General features: G+C 36.4%; 1 protein-coding gene across 8 annotated transcripts in view; it reads left to right on the top strand.

Annotated features, from left to right (window-relative positions):
- Positions 1–26,238, top strand: part of FRYL (FRY like transcription coactivator) — a 170,888-nt gene that overhangs the window by 74,302 nt on the left and 70,348 nt on the right. For 7 of the 8 annotated variants that reach the window (XM_084286220.1, XM_084286219.1, XM_084286214.1 and 4 more), the window contains 10 exons: positions 5,841–5,894; positions 11,312–11,451; positions 11,894–11,990; positions 14,756–14,835; positions 15,280–15,360; positions 15,784–15,952; positions 16,616–16,708; positions 19,220–19,318; positions 20,530–20,631; positions 23,690–23,734. In XM_084286220.1, the coding sequence (XP_084142346.1) occupies positions 5,841–5,894; positions 11,312–11,451; positions 11,894–11,990; positions 14,756–14,835; positions 15,280–15,360; positions 15,784–15,952; positions 16,616–16,708; positions 19,220–19,318; positions 20,530–20,631; positions 23,690–23,734 (960 nt within the window). The remainder of the gene's footprint in view (positions 1–5,840; positions 5,895–11,311; positions 11,452–11,893; positions 11,991–14,755; positions 14,836–15,279; positions 15,361–15,783; positions 15,953–16,615; positions 16,709–19,219; positions 19,319–20,529; positions 20,632–23,689; positions 23,735–26,238) is intronic. The other variant, XM_084286218.1, reaches the window with a different exon arrangement.

Consider the following 26,238-nt stretch of genomic DNA (forward strand, 5'->3'; position numbering starts at 1 on the left):
AAAGGCATGGTATCAAAATCATGCTATGTTACAGGCATACTGTCAAGGAAACCTTTGTTCTAGGTGTCTATTTCCTACAAATAGCTTTGAATAGCTAGAAAAGTCCATCCATCCCATGCTCCCCTGCCTTATTTCCTACATACTGCTTGAATTTTTTAACGCAACAGATGCACACCTTGGTTACCATTTACTGTAATCACCTCGCCATTCTGTGCACTGAAGGTGAGATAAAAAAGTAAAATAAGTAAATGATTACAAAGAATGAAATGTACAACAGTATGGCTTGCTGTATGCAGGTTGAATTGAGTATACAGTGGTGGTCAAAAGTCAAATGTTTCTCCTCGCAACTGTCGTACTTCAGCAAATTCCTAAAACGATTTATTCATTCCTTCTCTTGTTTGTAGTTGCTTCAGGCAAGCAGTTTCTACCACAAAGAACCATGCTGAGCAGGTGGCAACCTGCAGCTCATGGAGTGCTTGTGGCAGTGACAGGGCTGACGTGCAGGGGTAACTGCAGTGAGATGGATTTTGTGGCAATTGCCGAGCCATGGGGCAGTGCCCAGGTTTCTGGTCTTGGGTTTGGAAAGGCATACACTCAAATGCGCAGGTCTCCTTCTCATGACAGCTCCTGTTTCCATCCTCTGTATGCCTGTTCCTCTCGCGATCTCTTCTTACTGGTGTTGTGTCCCTAATTTATACCTGCTAGCTTTTAAGTAGGAGTGCTTCTTTATACACAGTTTTTCAAATCACCTGGTAGAATATTATATATAGGACAGAACTACTGCTATCAGAACGGATAGGTCATTATCGATGATGTTCATCCAGGAATACTTCCTGCAACGTGCATTTCATTTTTATTTGTATGCAAATTCAGTTATTTTATTTGAAGGAAATTTACTTTTTTATTAGTTCCTTGCATGCATGTAGGGAGCTGTAATGTCCGCATTACTGTCTCTTGGGCAAAGCTGGTTAAGGACACAAAATAGATCTGGCATGCAATGAATTTTGGGTGTTGAAATCTTAAAATTAAAGCCTTTTAGTCAAAGGCAAAAGATAAAACATAATTTGAAATGAAAACTAAAAAGCCGACTAAATTGAAAGACCTCTGCAACAGTTGCTTGCAGAAGTGTTTATTATTATTGTGAGCGATCCAATTAAAGTAAAAGGGGAGTGTGAGTGCTTGGACCCCAGTTTTGAAACTATGAAAAATGTTATGAGGCAGCCTGAAAATACAGAAAAAGGGGTCTAAGCATGTTTTGTGGTGTCACTGATCGAATCATCTTCCACTACAAACATAATACATCCAAGGCAGAAGAAAAAGAAACATTTCTTTATACACACCTACTTACGTATACATTGTGCATAAATATATATATGTGTCTGTGTACCAGGCAAGCCTACAATTTAAACATGACTTTACCGTTTCCTTATAGACATTAAAATGATATAAGCGTTCAGGAGGGTCTGATTAGAAAGCACGGAAGTATTTGCAGGAAAACAGGCATGAAAATGGTCAGGGGTAAAGACCTCTCATCATGAAGAACTGAGAGGAGAGATGTGGGGGGGTGATGCTGGCAGTGGAAGAGCCAGTAACTCCACTGAAAGGGGCCTAAACAACATTTTACCATTCATTCTTTCGTAGAACATAGCAGGGAGCATGCCATTTGGTCAAAATGACACAGACTGTAACGCCTTTATTATCAGTTGGGCTGAAGAGCATTTTTCCTATAGGCACAGGCTGTTTGGAGTTAAATCTCTGAACTTAAATATTGATGGCAAGATAAATGTAATAGTCACTTGTGAAAGTCTTTAACAGTTCTACCAGTTTGGTTCTGGTTCACTTGCTAAGTTTTTACATTTATTTAAACAAAATATGTTTTAATGCAGTCAGGTGTAAATTACCTTACATAGCCAACATTCTTGATTTTATATTGGTAGGAAGGAAGGACTGCAGAAACCCAGCAATTTAAAAGAGGTGCTAGAAGCTGTGGAAAAGTTAAACAGCCTGAGCCTGTATAATGCAAAGAGGTGGAAGGGGATGCTTGAAGGTGTCTGAATGAAAGGAAGTGCTGAAGTGGTTTTATTTTTGTATGTATGATTTGAGATAAATACTGCATATTCTGTTCTAGTGTTTGACATTTAAATAAAATGATGGGAGTCTGAAGGGGCAATGGAAAGGTACTGACTTGAGACTTGAGAAAAGGTTTTACAGGAAGAGAGCCCCTTATTATAGTTTGATTTAATTTTGTCAGACGACTTGGCTGCAAATAATTAAGTTTATACAGAGAATATATGTGTGTGTATATATATATAGTGTTATATAAATGTTTAATGTGTTAGATGAAGCTAGGCTGTTGGATAGAGCTTGGAGACAGACCAATTAAAGTTATGAGCTAGACACTATTTTTAAAACTTGAAGAGGATCGTGCCAGCAGGGGAATACAAGCAGATAGAGAACAGCAACTTAGGAGCAGGACAGTGGCTGGGGGCAGAGGGAAGGTAGGTGTGCTGCCAAATGCGTGGGTTTCATTCAGGAACTGGGTTGTGATTTTAAAAAACGACTGAATGGTTTCTCTGCCTGTGATTAATTCAGAGCTCTCTACCTGCAAAATTTGAATACTGCCGTTTCCAAAGTTACTGGAAGGGTTTCTCAGAGTGCAGTAACTTGAACAGGTGTTCAAGTACCAAGCGTAACCATGGGAACAAATTGCCTTCTTTTAGGGAGTCATTGAAGTTAATACACCTTCTTTTATTACTTTTTAAATCAATTCTTCTAAGTCTTTTGTAGTAGTACATCATTTTAAAGGAGGAGGGGCTCAAACAAGATTTGAGTTCTGGTAGTCTAAGGTGCTCTTCCACAGCTGAGAGAGGATAACGGAGAGGCCTGATACCAGCCTTCCCAGGCGTGAGACAAACTACAGTAGCGAAAAAGCTAAGTGACAGGTTCAGTTACCTCGTGTTTTGTCAGGCTGAATGGAAGCACAGAGGGCTAGAAGGCAAACAGACCGTCTAACCTGGTTGCTCCACGTTACCACCCTGTTAACTGGGTAAGCTGCTAACTCACTAAATTGCAGTTCAGTCTCGTGTTTAAGCCCAAGCCAGTACCATATTTAAACCTGCTGGCGGCATTAGCACATGCTTTGCATCATGGAGAAAGTAAACGTTGCTAAGCCTGATAGTGTGTGCTGCAGCAAGTCTTGTCTAGGTACTTTGAGAAGCTTGTCTGAAAACTGTAAAATTCTACACACTGCATTTCTGTCCAGGGCCCTGACTTACCGAATGCAAGTGCTGCTCAGCATTTTGACTATGCAGGCAAGGGATGAGGTGCAAGGCAGCATCACTCCTCTCTTTGGTACCTGTAGCTTTTGCAGGTGAGGGAAGACAGAAACAAGCACACGGCTTTTGCTGCCTTTACCCGAGCAGCTCCGCTGCCCCGCGGAGATGTCCATGCTACCAGGGGCTGGCACAGGGGAGCCCTGGAGGGGCGCCAATGGGTGCTGCCTGTTTCCACCGGCGCGGTTGTTTGCACAGTGCACGTACGTCTACATCCTGATCTTTGCTGCTTGCCATATGTTGACATTTCTGCTTCTCTGCAGAAGCAGACTGCTCTTTGGTTAATTCAATAGTGTTTTATTTTCATTTCTCTTGTAAAAGATAAATGCAGACCTATTATTTCCATCTCTCTCTGAACTTCAGGAAGCCAGGGAGATAAATCTTAAATTATTAATTTGGTGAAAGTTTCCAGACCTTTACTTCATGCGGTTGGATAGATTTTTGTAAGTCACGTGAGACAACTGGGACAATGACAAAGCAGTGTCGGAAAAAATACATTGAAAGAAAATGAACTTTAAAGCCATACAAATAATTCAAAGGCCTTGATAAACCTGTGACTGAGTTAAAGAGTCTTTATTTGGTCCTGTCATATTTGTTTGGTAGGCATTGTGTTAACTATAGTGATATTTACCTTTTGGCAGTTAGATTTTAATGCTGTTAAAAAAAATATAGAGACAGTATGCTGAACTTGTAATGTCTTCATTCTTTCTGATACAAAAATCTTAGAAATCTTATCAACACTTGATGTACAGAAGTCTTAATTAGTACAAATGGGAAAACAGAACAAGCTAAATTTTCAGAAGTATCTTAAAAATAATGTGCTGTCTGTTGACATGGCTATCAACTTCCTTGTCTAAAGACTTCTGGATCATTTCTCTTTAATTTTGTAGTGTTCTTTTGTTTGGCTATGTCTGGTTTTAGGCACATGCAATGGATATAATAACCCCAGTGTTTGTTCACCTGTATAGCAGTGTTGTCGCACTGTGGTAAAAACACCCACTGTGTCACGAGGAGGCTTAAGGAGCCTCACTTCTACCAAGTGGGAAAGTCACTTCTTCGCTTTATAGGAAAGTCCACCTCTTCTCAGGAAACAGTTTTCCAGTTATTTTCCCTCAGCTCGTTCAGCCATATATGATGTTTATATAGGGTGGGACACTTCTCATGTTCCCCCTTTATCAATAAGATTACAATTATTTGTGCAGTTTATCTGGAAGCATGGTATGGGTAACATGAATTCACCTACAGCAGAAGTTTCCATTGCAGCCAAAAAAAGGGTGGAGGGGGGGAATTCTAATGAAAACAAAATTTGAACGTGCCCATTACTCTTTGAAACTTCCCCTATCTGCTGCAAAAAACACCCAATCCCCATTTGAATCCGTTTACTGTATAGTCTGTCTGTTTCAGCCCAGCAAGAGTTAAAGGCCACCCAATATTGACTTTTTACATTCCTGGCAGCAGCCTGACAGCATGGGTGTTGTCCCTGAGCTGCTGAGCAGTTACTTTGCCTTAGCTGGGCACAGCCTGTGGGAGCGGAGCGGCCTGGCGGTCTGCTGACAGCGTAACGCCTCCCCTGCGTCCCACAGCAGGCCCTGGGCAGCTCCTCCAGTGAAAAGTACTTCAACATCTCTTTAATTAGCTGGAAATGCTCATCTTTATATATTTTACTTCATTTTAGTATGCCTTTAAAGCTTGCTTTTTGGCACTTGGCTTATGGTTTAGTAAATCTGTAAATCATTGCCCCTCAGAACCTATATGCAGGACTTAGTTGTGGTTTTAACTTTCCAGGATGCCCTAGTAAGAGCCTTTAAAAATTGTATTTCTTGTAGTTGTACCTATTACAGTTCGTGAGTGTTTTGTTTTCCTCAAAGCTGTAATTCTCACTAAATTATTTTGTCATTAATGTAATTGAATTCTGCTTTTACCATAATGTTTTATGGTACTGGTAGCAATGAAATATTGTGAGAATTAAATTCCAATAATACTGTATCATTTCTGTACCGTATGAGGGTATTTCAAATGTAAAGGAAGTTATTACTGACATTCGTCTTCTCCTGGGCTTGGTTCTGTAGCTCATTTCCTTTATAGTTCAGGGAAAAGAGCAGATTGGAAATGACCTGAGCAGTTGTTCAGTCCAGCGCCGCTCCCTAATTCAGAAGGGAATGGCTTTCCTTCTAAGTCCAGCGTGGCACACATTGCCAGCTGTCTTCACTGAGCACAATTCTTTAGGCCCAGCTCTTTGGGAGAGTTGTTTTAAGATGTTCTGTTTGACGGTCATTAGGTCATTTTACTGTTATGCTACCAACTTAATTTTAGATCTGTGTTTTTTTATTTTGTGAGTATACTTCATATCTTCAGAAATGGTTCTGGCTGAAAAATAATGCATGTTAACTATTCACGTTAAATAGTATTATGTTATTTCTTTGTTCTGTAATATAACCAAGAAAGGAGTCTTTCTCATTGATTGCATAATGAGATTCATATTTCCCTTTACTTTTTTTTTTTCTCCAGGAAAAGCTCTTGTCCAGATCTCTTCAAAGAGGTGAAGATCTTCAGTTTGATCAGGTAGGAGGCATGTAATTGAAGGCAGTTTGCATTGAATTAAGGTGGCCTCTTTTTAAGTAGCATAGAGTTTCCTCTGTTGTGGTGGCTTAGAATATAACCATTAGGGTGCCTGAATCAGCTTTAGAAGACTTAGACTTTGAATGTTGTTAAAAAATTAATAATAAAAAAGAGACTTTATTTTCCACGGTAAAATACGATCGTAAGAAACTAGAAGATTAAATAAATTATTTGAAGGTGGCAGTGAAAGCTGCTGGAGGAATGCTGCTGAAATATGGTAAGGAACAAAAAGACTGTGTTTATTTCTATTCCTGTTACAGGCTTTGTGTAACCTCAGCCTATATCATTAATATTTTGGTGTTTGGGCATTCTGCTTTTACAAGCAAATAAAGTTAATTTCAGTAATGTGGCAGTTACTGAATGCCTTTTAATTCTATAGCAGAAGGCTTAAGGCAGGTTCAGGATGTTACTTCTTTTTTTGAGTGTAAAGTCTCTAAGGCTATTATGTTTCACTTACAGTAACTGAACTGTACCTGGAATAACTCTTTGCTCAATTTATTCATGTTTATTGTATTTCTAATTGTTTCTTAATACAAGCATGTTTTTGTCCTTTAACCACTTCCTTGCAAAGGAGTGGCAGCACCCAGATGGTGCCCCCTTATTTACCTGTTCCTATTCTTAGCTGTTATTGAGTAGCCTCTTACTTTATGAAGGTTAATATTCTGTCCATATCTCCTCCTCAGTTTTTTTAAACTTTCCATTATTGCTCTATTACAGTTATTAGATATTGCAGTGTATGGAGCTGTCCCTGTTTTTCAATTAAGAACCATTCATGCACCTCTTTCTTTTTTTTACCTTACTATAAGAGAAAACAGATATTAGCACATGACATTTGATGTATAATTTTATTTTCCAGACACCTCCTCCCTGCCCCATATCTCTTATCCTTTTAATGCTTTCTGATCCCAAGTGCTACAAGGCCATTATCTTCTAAATTAAAGCTAACTCACAAGCAAGGAAAACGGCTTATGACGGATGTGACATAAGTTCCTTGGTTGCTCCAGTATTTGTTTTAGAGCTAACCAAGAGGAAAATAATCTGAATGATAGGGATGATCTAAGGAAATCTGTAAATCAGTAGTATTACTATTTTTTCTACTAACTTTCCCCCTAGAATTCTTTCCTAATTAAGGATTTTTTTTGTCAATCACTAGTATTCATATATTAAACCATGTATAGGTTCTACAAGCAAGCTGAATGCAGAGAATTAAAAAACAAAAACACAACAAAGCATGTAATTTCTGAAAATTTGTAATATAGAAATAAACATTTTTCAGAAAATTTAGTGCCTGAAAAATAATGAAATTTGATTTTTATGTATGTATCTGAGTTCTTATTTTGTTCTTTCAATATTTATAATCTAATTTGGGTTTATCAAGGTCTGAATTTTAATGGTACTGAAAAACATCTTGAGAGAATCAGACTTAGAATGGCTTCCTAGTGGTGATAGGGAAGGTGAATTTTGATAGGTAATTTTGAACATAGTTTGACAAATTAAGACTGCTTCTCTCTGTTGCTGGGTATGTAAAACCCTCAGTAGTTTGCAGTATGGAAGACAGAAAAGTGAAGAGAGAATGGGAAAATACACGAGAGGAGGATTCAGAATGGCCATTGCATCCAGTGAAAGATCAGAGAAGCCAGAGCTGTTGCTGAGCCACCTTGTTCATTCAGAGATCTTTGGAGTTTAGGACATGGAGTCTGAGCTTTAGCTCTACCAATACGGTACTGAGCTAGTAAGTGTTGTACGGTGTTAATAAAAAGGGAGCGGCTGAAACACAGGAGGGACTCTGGGAGCAAGGGACCTAGTTAAGTCATTCTTTAAGCTCACTAAGTGAAGACCAGAGGGATGGAAAAGGAAGGTGTGTTATGTTGCCTCTCCCTATCATGAAAAAGTAAACTAGCTATTTAATTAGCTGAAATTTGTTTCAATTGGAAATATAACCAGAACTGCTATTAGAGCCTGCTCTGCAAAATCAATATTTTTTTCATTTTCAAATAGTACAATTCTTTTACTTGTCATTAAGGTTTTAATTGAAACAAAAAATCTAAATTTAGCTTAAAGGTATTAAACTTTGGAAAATAAGAAAATTTTTATTTGGTAAGCTTCTGAACTGTTAAAAATTGTAGCACTTTAATGCTCAATCATTCCTGGTGCATCAGGAAGCTATTGGAGAGGAATTTTTACAGAGCATATATTGCATTTCTTAAAATATTTTTGCTTGTACAGCTTGAAACTGAAATAGCTTGTATTTTTCTTCTGTTTGTTGTAAGAATCATAGTTGGCAATTTCCTACCCTTGTCTTAAGACACCAGAAACTTTGTGATCACACAGAAGCAAATATTGGCCATCTCAGTGACTTCACTGAAAGTAGATGTGTCTCTTGAGTTCAGGCTTGTTTGTGACCAGGCACAAGTGGAATGCTTTAAGGACTTTGTACATAGCTGGAATCTGGGACCTTGCATCTCTCTCTCTCCTTACGTCTCAGTGTTGCTGGTGGATAGGCATAGTGCAGCTCTTAGCAATGTGTTGTGGCCTTTAAGGCTGGAGTGCACTTTGCTGTTTCGTTCTGGGAAATACACGTCATGATGACTGGTGTCCAGTCCCATCCAGTTTCTTGGGTTAGCATTTTATCAATGGCAATTCTTAAAGCATATGATACAGCTTCTTTCCCTGGATGGTGTAAACTGTGTAACTGTTGGAGTGTTTGTGAATGGTTGTAGCATTATTGTACTTTGAAAACATATAGGAAGACCTAAAGAAAAAGTTTAGGAAAGTTTCAAATGCAGCTTTCTTCTTTTTCTTTTATAGCGATAAACCCATGAGCTCAGGGGGAGAGAAGGGGAGTAGAAGTGCTTTGTGGGGAAATTTTACATTGGCAGCACAGGGTACTCTGGGTGTTCATTGAATCTGTTCCTGGCCTATTATGTGTGAGGTTGCTGCATTAAGCACTGAACATAGCCCTGGGCAACTTAGTTAATACATTCCTGTTATTTTTAGAGAGAAAGAACTTTCTGTTTTTAGAGAAGGAGTAATTAACGTATTTTGCCAGTGTTAAAATGGTTTTGGGAGAATGGCAATGGACAGGACATTCTGAAATACATTCTGTTCAAAAAATATTATGATTCCCATGTCAAACAAAAGAAAAATACATTTTGGATTGTTATGGTTGATGATGCACACATAACCCCTTCCTCAGCAAGAGCTTATCCCTAGCTTTCATTCTGATTACCAGGTTATGTTGATGGCTTTATGCTGAGACTAATACCTTCAGTTTACAAACTCATGAGGAAGGTTCTTTCTTTTTGCTTTCTGAATATTTATTCCTGTCTATCTGTCTTAATGCTTTTAACTTGTAATTTCTTCTCATGATTAGAGAGTGCTAGTAGGCTCAACAGAGGTTTTTAAGTACCCCAGGCTGATGCAAACATGTATTTCTTGCTAATGTAACCTTGGTGAAGAGTTTTCTAAGCATCATCAATACAAATTAGTGTTTTGAATTCTTTTTTTTTCTGATGCTGTTCCCTACTGAAGGATGCTGCTTCCTGTTACTATTACTGAAGGATGATAGTTTTAATAATGACTCACAAGAGTCTCCAATTTGCTCATAGGTTTTCTTTCCTATTCTCTCCCTCTTCATAAGTTTTCTGTTGCCAAAGCACTATTATTATTTTTCCAATAAACTTTTTTTTCAGTCATCTTTCCTGTCAGAAATTTCTCTTGAGCAACATCTTGATTTGTATGCATTCCATTTCATCACACACCACTGCATTTCAGACCACAATAATTTTAGTGTGGTAAAATTGAGATTTTTTTTTTCACTGTCCATTTCTAGAAGTCTCTGATGTATGTTGGTCAGTTAACTGGCTGTTTCTTTTGTATGGATACCAGTGTGCAAGGAACAGGCTTGCAGAATACTTGGTTTCCAAAGCATGCTGTAAAAATTTCAACATAGATCAGTGTAAAAATAAAGCTATACTCAAAATGTAGCCCTTGTTCTGAGATGCAAGGCAACAAGCAAGCCTGCACAGTCTTTCTAGTTTCTTTTTCTTTTGTGTTAACTGGACTTTGTGTGGTTTGTGTTTTCTGTAAATGCCTTCTTTTTTTTTTTTTGTGTAGTTATCTCAAAGAGAGTTCCCCACCTGCAGCAAGCATGCTTCATTTTTCCACTGAATCCTTTTTTATTGAGTGTCCTAATGACAGACAAAATAATAATTTTAAAAATAATTTCATTAATCTAATCAGATTCTTCATAAAACCTAGTTTCTCTTCAGATTTGCATTGTGCATAGATTGTACTGTGTACTGGGATGTAATGCTTTTATAAACTTCAGAGTAATAATTTATTTATTTTGAGGAAGGTCTTTGTCCTTGTTTGTGTTAGTCAGGGATTTTTCAAATAGTCAAAAATACTACTTAAATGTTGTGACCTGAATAGTTGGTTAAACTGGTTGAATAAAGTTTTCCGATAGGTGAAAGATTCTTTTATGTTTTTGTTATGCTTAACCTCTCCCCATGTCTTCCCTAAACCCAAAAAAGCAGGATCCCTTAGATAAGGACAAAGAAATGATGACATTGGCATTACCTTACTTTTCTGGAGTAAAGAATAGTGAGTAACAGATAAGTTATAGCATGAGGATTGCTTTTGTTGAAATCTTTCATTTGAAAGATGCAGGAGGTAATCAATATGTGACGTTTATGAGCAATGTGGTAATTTCTTTTTCTAGCCATAGGTATGGGGACTGACTAGCTCAACGGTGCCTCCTGACAGGAATTTTATGCTGTTTTATGCTGTCTTTCTCTAGTCATTCTTCTTCCCTCCAAACACAGATGAGTTCTGTTATTTTAAGTTAAAGAAAGCATAGAGAATTCAAGTTTTATACCATGTTAAAGTATTCCTTCTGTAACAAGGTTACTTACACAATTTCAACGAAGTTTGTAATTCATACCCACCTTTTCTGAAAGAGGACAGTAGATAGAGGAGTTAGGCTGAAAATAAGATCTGGCCAGTCAAATGTATATTTACAGTGGATTAGAATATCTAATAATAATAATAAAAGCTGGTTTTATTTGTATTATTACCAAAGAAGCATGTTTTCAAGGTTACATACTTGCTCAATTTCGGAGGTTTATCTTTTATCTGTCATACTGTAAAGGTAGGCATGCTTCAGAAATCCAGATGGAAGCAGTCAGGAACATCCTTTGCTAATTTGTAAAATTATCCAATATACATGTATGATTCCTAAAACAATGTTAAACACCACTCTGAAAGTGTAACTATATTTAAATTTAAATATATTGTATGTGTAAATATATAAATCTGATTGCTTTGTCATGCTCAACTCCTTTTCTCCTTTTTTTCAGTTGATAAGCTCTATGAGCTCAGTAGCAGAGCACTGTCTCCCCTCCTTATTACGCACCTTGTTTGACTGGTACAGGCGTCAAAATGGAACAGAAGATGAATCTTATGAATACAGACCTCGATCTAGCACAAAATCAAAGGGGTAAGAGTTTTTCTTGAAAAAAAAAATATATATATATATATTTTTCTGTCTTATAAGAAAATATAAGTTCTTTGTGCTTTTTTGACAAGCATTATACCTTTGATCTGTCATTACCTAAATCTGTGGAGGAAGAGGATGGGTTTCTTTGAAGTACTGTATTTAACGTGCACAGGCAATACGCATGAAGTGACTTTTTGGTTGATATAAAGAAGGAAGTTGGACCCTGGTAACGAGCTAGTTGTCTCCATTTTGAGTTGTTTTGTTTGTTGGCAGACCCTTTCAGGGGAGGAGTCAAGATATTAGTGCTGCACCAAACTCAATAGTTTTTCTAAGCATTTTTATATATGTGCAGCTATGATTGCATGGAAGATACGTAGTCTCCTGTGTAATATTTGTGTTCATTCATGTGTATGATACATGTGTTCTTGATTTCTTATTTTAGAGATGACCAACAACGCGAAAGAGACTATCTACTTGAAAGGAGGGACTTAGCTGTAGATTTCATTTTTTGTTTAGTTTTAATAGAGGTTCTAAAACAGGTAAGCTCTTTTGCTTTGGCAAATTTCTTTTAATCTTTTGCTTTTTATGTCAATTTTAGTCACCTCATCTAAAGTTTTATATACAAAATTGGAGCATATATATGATAAGCACATATAAGGCTGAAATTATGCACTGTGTTATCTCAGTTCTTGGATCCTCTAAGCCAAAGCTGCTAATGTAGTACAAAAAGCAAAACTGTAAAAATAGCATTTTATTCATGTTCAGCACCTTTTGTGTGCTTAAACATTTTTGAAATACATTATGAAGTCATTGAATGGCAAGACTAAAATGCTTTTTTTTCTTAATTGGAAAGGGTGTGCAATTTTGTTTTGCCTTTTGCTAATGTAGCTCTAGATGGTATCCATATGCACAAGTTCTATTAATATAAAATTTGCATATGTATATGCACAAGAGGGTAGAGTTTGGCTTCAAGTAACAGCCTTTTTTCTTATAGAGAGGATAAAAATATTAATAAAATATTAATAAAAATATTTGAAAGATGTAGACTTAAGTATTTGAGACAAGAAATCTGGTCAGGTATTTTGTGTCTTTTATGAAAAAGACACTTTTTTCAGGTATATGAAAATTAAATGGCTTTCTGTATTTAGTAAAGAAAGGTATATGGTTTCGTTTGCAAATCATTTGTAGGGTGTTTATTTAGTTGTGTATGGCCTATTTGTGGTACAAGGAAAATGAAAATAGTAAAGCACAGTCTAGAGCTGCTGATCATTCACTGAGAAAGTGAGAAATTGTTTAGGATTGCAGTACTGTATGGGCAAGCTGCTGTATTTTGAAGTGGTACCAGTTTTTCTGTTGAGAAGAGAATGTGTTGCCAATTGTGCAGATTTCAGAAGTGCCAAAGTTTTGGCTTAAAGAGAGTCTGAGATAGGTCTGATGTGGTGCCTCCTGTGATGCTTGGTGAGCTGTTGATACTTGTACTCCAGACAAGGGTTTTTCTGAAGTCAACTTCCTCAGTGGTCATTCTTCAACCTTTTGAAGCAGTGGAGGAAGTACTGATTAAATACTCTGGTGTGGTTTTGATGGCTACTTTCCTTTTAGTAGGGATTCTCTGTATCTGGTCTTGAATTTCTAAATGTGGAAGTGTCTCTGGATTTTGGCCATGTTTCTTCTGTTGGAGAAATTACTTTGTTTGTCTTTCCTCATCATCTGTAGAAACCCAGCAAACAGACATCTACATGGCTGATGGACTGGGTTGTCATCACGTATTTTGATTGATATCTAAATTCCACAAAAGTTTTTAACACAGACCACCCCTCTGCAAGCTAAGGGATAAGATTCTCTGTGCATTTAAATGCATTCACAAGTCATATCAGACTATACTTCTAGATGAGGTATATGATATTTTCCACCCACCCTGCCCCGGTTTGTTTTTCTAAGGGCCCTGGTAAGGATATTTTCCTTTGGGAAAGACCTTCAGTGGGCCACTGAACCCAGCTACGCCAAGTAGAAGAATTGTTCAGTCTTAAATGTTATCTGAAGGAGGGTTTGTGTGTTCTGCTTGTAAAGAGTATTTACTTTTAGGCAGTCAGAAGTGTGGAAAGGATGGCTTTCTGTCAATAAACGTATTTACATTCATATTCCATTCATCGTCCTGTCTTCTCGGAAGCCCTATCATTGTTTAATTCTTAGAAACTGGATTTATGGGGTGTAAACCGTGCAATCCAGCCTTTTATGTAACAAGCACAGAACAGCTGGAGAGAGGGCAACAGGCATGACCTGTGTAGGAATAAAAGTCTTGTATTTAAGTGACTATATATTACTCATTGTATTATATATTATATATGCATGTAAACAGCCTGTTTCAGTAACCGGAAATTCTTGGATAAATAGCTTTCTTGACACAGGAGAGTATGAAATTCCCAAGCAGTAAGTGCTTCATTTTCTGTAGCCAAGTCAATAATTTTTTTTCTTCTGATATATTTTTGTTAGTCTTTAATCACTGTTTACCAGTAACATTCAGTAATTGTCCTAGTCCCTACATCAACTGCTTTGAAATTTTAAGTATATTATGACTTCAGAGTTACATATATGTATGTATATACAGTGCTTTTTAAAAAAAGTTATATTGATTTTTAGGCAAATGTTTCATTTTGAAACTGAGGAAAGCAGTAGTGTTAAACAACCTCATTTTAAAAGGGTCTTCTAAACAAAGCATGATTTTTAATTTGTTACTTAGTGTTACGAAAATTTTTATGCTTGTGCTACTTATATTTGCAGAAAGTGTTAAATTGACATGATCACTTCTTCTGCATTCTTATTTTTTGGTTTTGTCTTTCTTTGTAAGTGATTAATTGCATTTTGAGGTTAAATCTGTAATAATTGTAATAAATCTGTAATAAATACCATGCAAGGTAGAAATCAAAGAAAGATGCTAATCAAGATATTAACATAGTCTGATAAAATTTAATAACAAACTCGTAGTGTTTAGATTACTACTAAATGTTTATTTCATTATGAATTTAGTCACTAAAAGACAGTGTGCAAAATAATTTAAGAGACTAATAATACATATAAATAAATTCAATATTTTTGGCAATATGTAGCATTGCTTAAATTTTTAGATCTTCAGGTTGTGCAAATGTTCATATCTTGCAGAATTAAATTGACATTATATGCCAGCAGAGGATTTGTCCTTTGGCAAGGGTAGGAAATATTTCTCCAGGGCAACATACAGTACTGTTTATGTACTTCATACACACACATATGCATAGTTACATACCTGCAAATAATATTTTTATTTCAGATACCTGTTCATCCAGTGCCAGATCCTTTAGTACATGAAGTTCTAAACTTGGCTTTTAAGCACTTTAAACATAAGGAAGGGTAAGTTTCATCTGTATTCTTCAAACGTGTGTATTATCAGCCTGTGCTTCCCTGTGATGATTGTTCGCCTTTGATTGCCTCACATGTAACACTTTGGCGATAATACTGTAAAAGAACAATGATCTTAGAACTGAAAACATATCTTGAAAGAGCACAGTGTTCAATATAATAGTTTATTTTTCGTAGAATGGTTTGCATAGCCAACCAGACAGAAAAGAGTTCTGAGGTTAGATAACAATAGTAAACTTCCTATGCAGTGTATGTCTGCTCAACAAATTTGCACCCTTTTAAATGTTACCCATGCATTTTGTGCTTGACTTTCATTGTTCTTGTGGTTATGCTCCATGGTATGGAATGTTATCTTTCTCTTTGTATTTGTGAACTCTCTTAGGGTTTAGAAGAACAAGGATATATTTGACACTTATGGCTTTTCTTTTCTTTCAGGTATTCAGGAACCAACACTGGGAATGTGCATATTATTGCAGACTTATATGCAGAAGTGACAGGGGTTCTTGCTCAATCAAAGTAAGTTCAGGAAAAATGACTCTAGACTTATGGAGTATTTAATACAGCAGCATTTATTAATGGCCCCAGTAACTAATAGTTAGTGTGCTCTGGCATGTCCTCCTCACTTTCCAACACAATAATTTGAACAAATCAAGGAATAATCTTCAGTACAAAACTGAACGGCTTTGCTGTAAGTCTCTAGGTGCAGGGAAAGGAGGCTTGCAATCAGTCCATAGTTGTTGTTCTGTTAACAAGTGTATTCTAATGGGCTAATCATCATAGACACTTAAATACCTCGCTTTTAAATATCAGGGTTCATCTTGCCTGTGTTTTGTTTACTGTAGGTGCCATTAACAGCATAAAGACATGAGTTCAAAGTTGAAGACATCATGTAAAAGTAACTAAAAATGCCAGTAATTGCTGTTGATATCCTTTGTTCAGGTTTCAAGCTGTTAGGAAAAAGTTTGTCACCGAATTAAAAGAACTGCGGCAAAAAGAACAGAGTCCTCACGTAGTACAAAGTATCATCAGTTTGATTATGGGAATGAAGTTTTTTCGGGTAAAGATGTATCCTGTGGAGGATTTTGAAGCATCGTTTCAGTTCATGCAGGTAAACAAACATCATAGCAAACTGAAATAAGCATTGTTTTGATTGTTGAGAACCCATTCTAAGTTGTCCCAATCATGTGGCAAACCCATAATACATGAAATTACAGTTAACATCTATATTAGTCCCGAGAAGACTTAACACACACGTGGATACTTTAGTTTGTGCACAGAGTGGTCAATTTCATATAGTGGAGTGTGCATACATGTGTATAGATATGTATTTGCCTGTAAAATTGTCTTTGTGTCTTTGTATCATTGTCATCTTGAAAATTAAGATGAGTATATAAAAATGTAAAATACTACATTCTAATAATTTCAGTATAAGATGAGCATTTACTTTTGGAAATGGGAATACTCTGAGGAAAAGCGTGCATTTTTTTATTATTATTATTTTAGTAGGAAAAAAAACCCTATCATCTGGTATTTCAGATGTTCCTCTTCTCTCTCCCCCCCCCCATTTTTTATTCCTTGTGAAAAAGTATTTAAAGTTTCTAATCTTTTGTAAAGTTGCTATTGTCAAGGAAAATAAGTCTAACTAAAACACATCGTATTTTTTAAATTTGACCTAGTAATTACTGTGATACTGTTAGGGGTATTTATGGTACAGTGACATTTCTAAGTCTTTCTTATTTTTGAAATCTTTTCTTAACGCTTCATCACAAAGGAATGTGCTCAATACTTCCTGGAAGTAAAAGATAAAGATATAAAACATGCACTTGCTGGTTTGTTTGTGGAAATTCTCATCCCTGTGGCTGCTGTAAGTATTTTCTTCTCCTTCCGCTTACCTCACTTACAGTTGAACTCTCATTGTTAAAATTGCTTCCAATGATCCCCATTACATTGTATTTTATGTGTTTTAAAATGCTATAAAGCAAATTACAAGCACCTGCATAGCCTTTTGAAGGGAAATGTGTAAGTATGTTTTGCATATTAGTTTCCCAGCTTTTTTCAGAACCTTTTAACACTGTTTTCTAGACGCATATATCACCACAGCACTATGTAATCTTCTAAATGTTCTAAAAGACAGAAGTTTCCTGTGTTTAAAATTTTTGTTATTATTTTATTTTAGTCCCATTGACTTTCTTTATTAGCTGAAACCTGTAAGGTCCTTCTAGAATAAACTGAGATATGTAATGTTTTTACAGTCAGGTAGGGAGAGTGTGAACTATTATTCAAGAAGAAAAAAACTAGTATAGGAGAATATCTCTGACCTCTACTTTCTCTTTCAAATATATCTATCTTGTCTTGAGCTGCAGAGATACATTTCTCTCTCTAGATTTTTTAACTTTGGAACTACTGAAAAATTTAGATGGGATACGGTTATTCCTTTTAAAGCATTACCACAGAGAGGTAGATTAGCTGTATATTGAGTCAAGTCTTGATTTCACCTGGACATATTTCTGCTCTTTTCTAAAGAAGAATTAGCTTTCCTGTTAAGAAGTAAATGCATTTTTCACTTGGAATTCCAAAGTTACTTGTCAGGTGGAGTGGGGGTGAATAGTGAACGTAGTTAGCATTTAGGTAGATATGATTATTAGTTTACAAATTTGTAATTTAAATAGTAAAAACAGCACATGTATTAATTAGGCAGAAGCAGCATTTGGGAATTGGAACTGCTTGGTTGTAATGCACATCAGGAGTGCAGAATGGTTGTGTGTTTGTGGCGATCTGTGGATCTTTTCCTCCTACAAATATGGATTGAGTCAGTGCTTTAAGCATTTGGTGAGGGACTCATAATCTTTCTGACTCATTGAATCTTTAATCATTCCATACAAATGGAGCTTCTTAAACAGAAGCTGAAAACCCCATCCTGGATGGAAATAGAGTTGAGAGGTTTAGTCATTCTCTTGGAAGATGTAGGATGACAGTTTGAATCTTTTTTGAAGACGATGAAAGAACTGAGTCTGGATTTCCTGTATCTTGGGTACAGAAAATCACTTCAGTGAGTAAGCTATTGGGTTTCAGCACTGTTGCTTCTTTACTATCATTCTCTTGCTTAGTCATTCAGGCATTTTTAAAAATAAGACCTGATTAGAACCCTGCAGGTGTAATGGATGACTGAATATTTTCCACTGCAGAAGATAAGGCTGGTCTATAAGCCCAAGGTTATATCCAAAAGCAGGAATGTGGTGGTGGCAACAACTGACTAATTTCTCATGTGGAGCTAGAGGGTACAGAACAACATAGAGCTTAAGAATAGCAAAAGAGTAATAGTTTGGGGACATTTAGGAATTGGGTTCAAACGTAAATACTTTCTCAGTTCTTTTGGGGTTTTCACAAGTTACAGAGATATTATATGCTATTTTTTATGTGTCTGCATCGTGAATGTTTCAGCTTTCTAAGAAAGATGGACATGATGTATCTTTTAATAACTCCTGTTTCACTAATAAAAAACTAAAAACAAATAGCTTATATTGGAAAGAGCAGGGAAATAAGAAAATTGGTTTTACCTTTCAGGTTCTCTGTCAAAAAAATACAAAATTAGGGGAAGTACAATTGCTTCTGCAGTGCTGTAAATGCATGTTCTTTATCTTGCGTACTTTTAAAAAAGATATCTTCTAGGAAAACAAAACTGTATAAAGCAGTACATTCAAAATTACGTTTAAATTGATTATCAGGGGTATCCAGAGACAATTCTGAGAGACTTGGAGGGGGGTTTAATGAAGAAGGTAGCTGCGTGGTTTGTGGAGGGAAGGCTATTTTGCATGCAAGGACAGATTGAGTAAAAAAAGTTATAGGGGCAAGTGTGTCTCTTTCATTGATTATGAAAGCTGAACAAAGACCACTTATATTATTGATTGGCTGGCAATCCTGTGTCTCTTTTCCTTTAAGCTCCTAGTTTTCAGAACTGGGGAATATAAAAGAAAAGGGTAACAGCAGAAAAGGGATCAGTTAAAAAGTTATGGATATTATTTTTGAAATAAATGAAAGTACACTTTTTGAGGGTTTCAGCGTCCTTCTTTGTTAGTTGGTGACATATACTTTACTTACTCTTCTTTACTTATGGAATGCAGACCGTATTTTAAAAACAGTGGTTTATGTTTTCTTTGTTTTACTTTTTTATATTATTTTTTGACCTGTGTGGTTGTAGTATATGACATGATTCATTATGTTTTTGTTTATATTTCAGACAGATAACAGTCAAATACTTATCTAACACGAAATTTAATGTTTGAACATTCTTAAATTCATGGATGTCTTACTGTATATTTTTACTACCTTTTTCATAAAATTTTAAACCAATTTATGTGTGTATTTTTTTTAATAGGCTGTTAAAAATGAAGTGAATGTGCCATGTTTGAAAAATTTTGTGGAGATGCTTTATCAGACTACCTTTGACTTGAGTTCAAGAAAGAAGCATTCGCTGGTATTTTAAAGAAATATTTCAACTTCTCCATTTTGCTCATCTTAGGCTTTTAAGCTAGTGCATTATCTTAAGAAAACCTAACAGCTGTATTAATTTAAATCTGAACTCCTCAGTTCAATACAGTTCAATTCACGCTGTGTATATTGCTTTTGCTCTAATTTTGATCTATATTTCGTGCTAGCTATGTGCTCTGTTATCCCACTTGTGAGATTGTCTTGAAATTGATACTTGTTCTTATTTTAGATGGTTTTAGCACAGTTACTTAACCTAATGTCTCTTCTAATAAGAACTTATGTTCAGGGAGTCTGTATATTTAAATTGTATTTAATTAAAGGATAGAAGCAGCATGCAGGCGTATTTGCTTTTCCAGCAAAATAGAGCCTGTTAGTAGCCCTGTTCTGCCTGTTTTCTCCCTTCCTATACTTTTTCTTTTTTCCAACATATAAAGCATACGTTATTATATATGGTTAAACTTATTATATAAGAATAGAATAGTTGATTTTAGGATTCACTGTTCTATTTAGGAATTCAGAAGCTTTACTATATCAATATTACAATTTACAAATTTGTCCTCTTTCTATAATTTTTATTCCACAAAAAGGTAATCTGCAGTCAGATCTGGCATTAATCACCATCTTGTATTTCCTAAAGAGATAGAGTATTTAAACAAATCTTATGTAAATAAAGCAAATTCAATAAAGAAAATTTGCATATTCACAGATTTTATTAGACAGGTTTTGTTACTGCTCCTCAAAGTCTACTTTTATTAAGTAAAATTTCTGACCATCTTAAGTCTGCATCATAATCAACTGAGTTGATTATGTATATTTTTGGTTATATTTTTCCCCTTAAAGGCAGTTCCCTCTCCCAGCACTTAAGACCCCATGAAATGAATGATCTGATTGCAGGGAAAGAGCAAATATTGTAAGCGGGGCGAGATCTGCCAGCAGTCTTTGTTTGAGATCAGGCCTTGCTAGGAGATGAGTTCCACTGTAGTCCCATTGCCCTGGCCCTATACTAATACCAGCCAGTCCTGGCTGGCAGGCGTGTCCTAGTGCAGGGGAAGGAAAGGCACAGTGCTAAACTGGTGACCAGTCCTAGTTGCTGTGAGAACCTGAGACAAGAACCTACTGTGTCTCATTCTCGATGTACAAGACTTGGAAGGTATGCAAAGAGCAATTTGATCAATTCTTTTTCCCCCCTACTCGTAGGCTTTGTATCCATTGATCACCTGCCTGTTGTGTGTCAGTCAGAAACAGTTTTTTTTAAATAACTGGCACGTTTTCCTGCAGAACTGTTTGTCACATCTAAAGGTAAGAATCCTTTTCAAATCAGAAACTGTCACAAATCGGTAGTATTTATTCCAATATGTTGTCATTGTTCTAGTGCCAAATAAACAACAAATATTTGGCTGTTTTTAAAAGGACACTGTAATTTTTTAAAAACAGTTAATTGTCTTAAGTCTCCATTAGTACTAAACTTCTTATGATTTTATATAATGCTGGAAATAGATATTGCCTCTTGGGGGCCATCGGTTTTGTTGAGTAAAATCTGCAGATATATCTGTTAATAAATGCAGTTTTATACTAGAGAAAGTACAAACTGTAATTCTGCATGTGAAGATTACAAGTGAGAAAATAATTTGTCTCTCCTCTTCACTTACTGAAGGAATAAAAAGTAAATCTCTAATCCAGAAAAGAAATAATATATACAGCCTGTGATAGGTATTTTCCAGGTAAAAAAATTCAGTGTCCTTTTAACTTGTGGCTTCATTTGATAACATTGTAGAACATACTGTGATTGACAAAACACAGAGATTATGGTGCATAGAAATCAGGGATTTGGTTCTGTGAATTTCTTACAGTATTAATTGTATGCTTTCTCTCCTTAATTTTGATTAACGTAGCTCATGATTTTGCCTAATGCATCGATGTATTGATTTTGATGATTTTAATACTTTCTTTGATCCACTTCCACAATATTCATTCTGGTTAGGTATGAGTGACAATTCTGAAGCTTACTAGGAATATATGTAAACCAGCATGAAGTCTAAGGAAACAGGCTTAGCTGCTTGGATTGTTTTTTCAAGAATAAATTTGTTTTCATGACATCTTTCACACTTTTCTGTTGCTTGTTGGGTTTTTGTATATTTTTCATCTAACATTGGCAGTTCTTTTGCAATGTTTGCCATGTTTGCTTTTTTATTATTATTAATTTTGCTGTTTATTTTGCTTATGGAGGCTTCTTCTGTTTTTAAAAGCTTTAAAAAAATCTTATAATCTAGGAGCTGCATTTTTCTGGCTTAATATCCATTGCTGATAATGGATGTATTAAAAGTATAAATGCCAGAGAGTTCAACTGGTAGTTCCTGAGCATGCATTTTATATTTTACTTAGTTTTGTTAACCACTAACAGCTTAACACATTTACTGTAAGGCTCTATTCAGCAGAAATTTTATATATGAATTTCTGCAACTCAGAATTTTCAGTGTCTTGATTCTGTGCCATCAATGAGTTAGGATATTTTAATGGCTTGATTTAATCTGGTCCACCAAATACTTTTTTCTTTTTTGGGGGTGGGGGTGTTGCCTAGCTTGAGGTTAATCTTTAAAAATCCACCCCAAGTGTTCTCCTGTGTCTTGTGAATGAATGTGTTCCTTTGTTTCTGAAGCTGATTAAATGCATGCAATCTGTAATTAGTAATCTCATTAATTTATAAATCTGAATTTCACAGCAGTTTGGTCTTTTAGATTTCCCTTTCCCCATTTTACTTCCTGATTTCCTAGTGACCAAAGTTATCTTATTTGCAGTTACTTAAATATATTAAAGGCACAAGGATTCCAAACCCATCACCTCTAGTGTCTTAGATGCTATTTAATAAAGTAACACTGAGAGTTATTGGAAATGCTTTAATGTACTAATAAATTTCATCCAGCCCTAACACATGGGGGATACCTGACAAACTGAGGGCTGCAGCAGTGCCAAGACCTAGGCTCTGTCACAGGAACACTCTTACGAAGAGCGTAGGCCTGGTAGCAAGAGGTGATGTAGGCCATGAATTCGTGGTGCTCAGCTTATTCCCTGCTGACTGCCAAGTGCAAACTTTTGCCTAGCAATGGATGCTGTGTGGCCGCGCTCTAGTGGCAGAGAATTAAGCTGATCTCCCATTTGCTGTGGGGTGAAAGCTCACACCTTGACAGTTGCTCCATAGCCTACCTTATCCTGCTGTATTTCAGTGCAGTTACTTCATTTGACAACTGTAGATACATTGGCCTCTGAATCCTGATCCAGTACTAGCAAGATTTATTGTCCTTACAAGCTGTTTGCACATGGTTACAGCACACACTCCTTCTAGTTATCCTTAAAGCAGGCTTAGTCTGCAGAGAAAACATCCTAGCCATTCTTAAAGAAGGCAGGCTAGGATTTTTGTTAGGTTGGTTGGTTGTTTTTTTTTTTCCTCTTTTTCATTTCTGGTATCACTGCTATGAGGAAGGATTATTACATCTGAGTCTGGACCAATGCAAATAGCAGTTAAGTGAGTAGTAAGAGCTGGTTTAGACCTGGAGCCTACCAAAGGGCGTACCCTTGGTGTACGCATAGCTGGCCTTGACCTGTGTAGCAGCTGGGTTGCCATCGTAGCTTTGAGCTTAGCAGAGTGTTTCTTCACACACTGAAGCATAGCAGATGGTAACACTGGTCAGTGTTGTAAAAATGTTTTGCCCACATTTCTAACCAGTATTTAGATAAAGTAATTTTTGCAGATTTGCCAGAAAGTTCAGTTTTGGGCACAAACCGAAGCACAGGAAGTTCTGGCTGAATATGAGAGGGCACTTCCTTACTCTGAGGGTGACAGCACTGGGACAGGTCACCCAGAGCGGTTGGTGGAGTCTCCTTCTCTGGAGATATTCAAAACCTGCCTGGATGCCGTCCTGCACAATGTGCTCTAAGTGATCCTGCTTGTCAGGGGGGTTGGACTGGATGACATTTAGAGGTCCCTTCCAACCTCGGCCACTCTGTGATTCTGTGAAAACTGAGTCGTGAATGGAGATAAGCTCTGGTATCCTTACCATTTCTTACAGGGAGAGGAAGGAACATACAGGAAAGCTGCTGAAATGGAAGGGAAAACTGTCTATCATACTGCACTGCTATTTGGTAGAGGGGTTTTTGGTTAGTTTAAACTTAGCATCTGTTACCACAAAACCTTGAAAGCTGGAGGAACGTTTTTTTGCCACTATAGTAAAACCTGTATTTCTACTGAATAGAGTCCTTACTGTACAGCTATCTGTTGTTTTTGTGCTTTTTTCATCTAACATGCATGTGCCTCCCATTCTCATGTTTGTTATGTTTTGCTGTCTCACGTTGCTTTATTTAGATGCCATCTAACAACAGTATCAGAAAACAAATAGAAACACTGCAGGTGAGTTAATACGTTGTTACAACTCAGTGAAACATTGCTTTGTCTTATGTAAACAATGTGTTTTTGTTTTTTTTTATGTTAATCACTGTATTTTGTGCTTTCCTTTCTCTGTAAAAATGCTTGAAGTACTGTTAAGAAGCCACACTACGAAGAATAACTAATGTTTCAAAGATCTTTTTTTTTCTTGATAGACAGTAAAGGAGAAAGATCAGAAAATTATCAAATATCGGTTTGTCATAAAGGGTGAAAATGTGTCTTTGTAAGGTTGAATATCAATATCACAGTTGGTTTCCCTGAACAGCAGTGCATGTTTCCACTGGAAGTAAACTACGTATTCAGATGTATATATATTATTTTCTGTTAATTTATTCCCAAAACTGTCTTGCATGCGAGCAAACTTGAAAACATTTTCACAATTAAAAAATGTGAAGCTGATTTATTATAACAACTTGCAGTGCACTAACTTGAAAGACTTTTACACTGTTGGTTTTGCAGGTTTTAAAAAGTAGAAATTGTTTTAGTTCAGAACAGAAGAAAAGTTTAACATCAGTATTAAAAAGTACTTTCTTCAGTAAGTGACTACATTTGACTAACATGGAAAAAATGCTATTTTGTTTCTTGCCTTCATTGAGATATGTTTCATTGATTCGTCTTAATGTGTCATGTAAGACCATTGTAGATTTGCTCTGATTTTGTTTTGTAACAGAGATACAGTTCTTGAAAGTTTATTCATAGTCTGCTGATATAATTTATCCATTTTACAAGTTTTAGGATGTGAAACAGAACTGTGTTTAGGGAAGAAAACAATTAAACAAAAACCAGGGTGCTTGAAAATTTATCGTGCATCAGCTAAATGGGCTGAAATACAGGCAGGTCAGGGTATTATATAGGCATATATACTGAAATCTAGGTGCAGCAATCTCAAAGAGAAAAGGAAATACTGACATACTGACAGCAGGTATATAAGAAGTGTGCCATAATTAGACAAAAAAAGCCATTTTCTTCTAGCTTGTTTTGTTCCTAGGTATAGAAAGACATAATGGAATTTTTCAATGCTTACAAAATTTGAAGTACTGCTGTATTTATAATCCTGTTACACTTAAAAACAAACAAACAAACAAAACTTTAATTTTGGTTTTCATTTGGACCTGTAAGTTAATCTCCCCTTTGGTATACCAAATATAAAAAAAACAGAGTATCACTCAAGTGGGTTACAATTAATAAAAGTTGTAGAGACTGCATTTTGGACTTTGATAATGTATGTACCAATGAATTCATAATCCTACTTCAAACACCAAGAACTGTTGGCCTGTAGATTAGATAAGTAATAGTGTCATTGGGTTTTGGTAGTTTAAATTGATTGAAATTAAAACTATCACGATCTGTCCTTCTCCTACAGTTTTGAGTGAGCATTTGCTGCTTCCTTGCGAAAGCAGTGCTGATACATTAACTGGGTAGTAAAACCTCACCTGTCTGATTATTAACCAGGAGCAGGTGCACTTTTACACTGTTTAGATTTTGTTCATATCACCTTCTTGTGTTTACCCACTGCCTAGTTGCACATGCCCTAATTTGAGGGTGATGGTAGGAGCCCACTGATGTATGTGAAAGGAAGGGTAGAGCAGCATTATCACTGTCTTAGACTAACTCTAATATTCTGATAAACAATCATGTATGTTGTCTGTGAAGGCCCACTGTGGCCTCTGCGATTTTGTAATGGGCATTTAGCCTTTCTTGAAGTAAGCTTCAAGCCAAAACCAACAGTCCTGACCCACCCATGTTAAAGCCATCCAAGTTACTGTCTTTGGATAGGCGGTTGCACAGACAGAGCCATGAAATGACTTGAATTGGCTTACTGGTGTGAGCTGGACTTTCTAACTGCTTGAGTCAATGCAGAGGGGGCAGTGGGCCTGCTGAGGAAAAAACAAAGATGAGAACATGTTTTCCCACGTTACTGTGTCTTAGATCGACTTACACCCATTGTGAAATTGCACTCTACTTGTCCCAGGAGGAGAGTGTAGCAGTGCTGTTCTGATTCATCGGCTTGTGGTTGAGGCCACTCAAAAGTGAAATTAGTTGGTTCAAGCCATCAGGCGGAAATGTGCCTTGAAACAACAAGACTTTGCTAGATATGGGGAAGAATTTTTTTTTATTTTTTTTTCTTAACTGAGACAATCCCTAAAAGGTGCCAACTGGGAGTCATTTATTCTGCTCATAAGCTATTAAGACCCAATATTGGCTAATATTACCCAATTCCAAGAGTCCCATCAAATACTTCAAGAGTATAAATGCAGTCAGAATCCTCAGCTGGAAAAGGGATTGCTGGAGCTGGTATGACAAATGTTACTGTCACTCACTTTTACACAATGTAAGAGCTACAAGGAGCAAAGCTAAGCTCTTAGAAATAGCTTTCAGACAAAAAAGAACTTCATACAGTAACGCTTGCCCTGCACTCTTTCTCTTCTGCACCTGCTACTGTCTGCTGTTGTAAACACTGGACTTAG

Source organism: Netta rufina (genome assembly GCF_964035555.1).
Source record: "Netta rufina genome assembly, chromosome: 4".
NCBI lineage: Eukaryota > Metazoa > Chordata > Aves > Anseriformes > Anatidae > Netta > Netta rufina.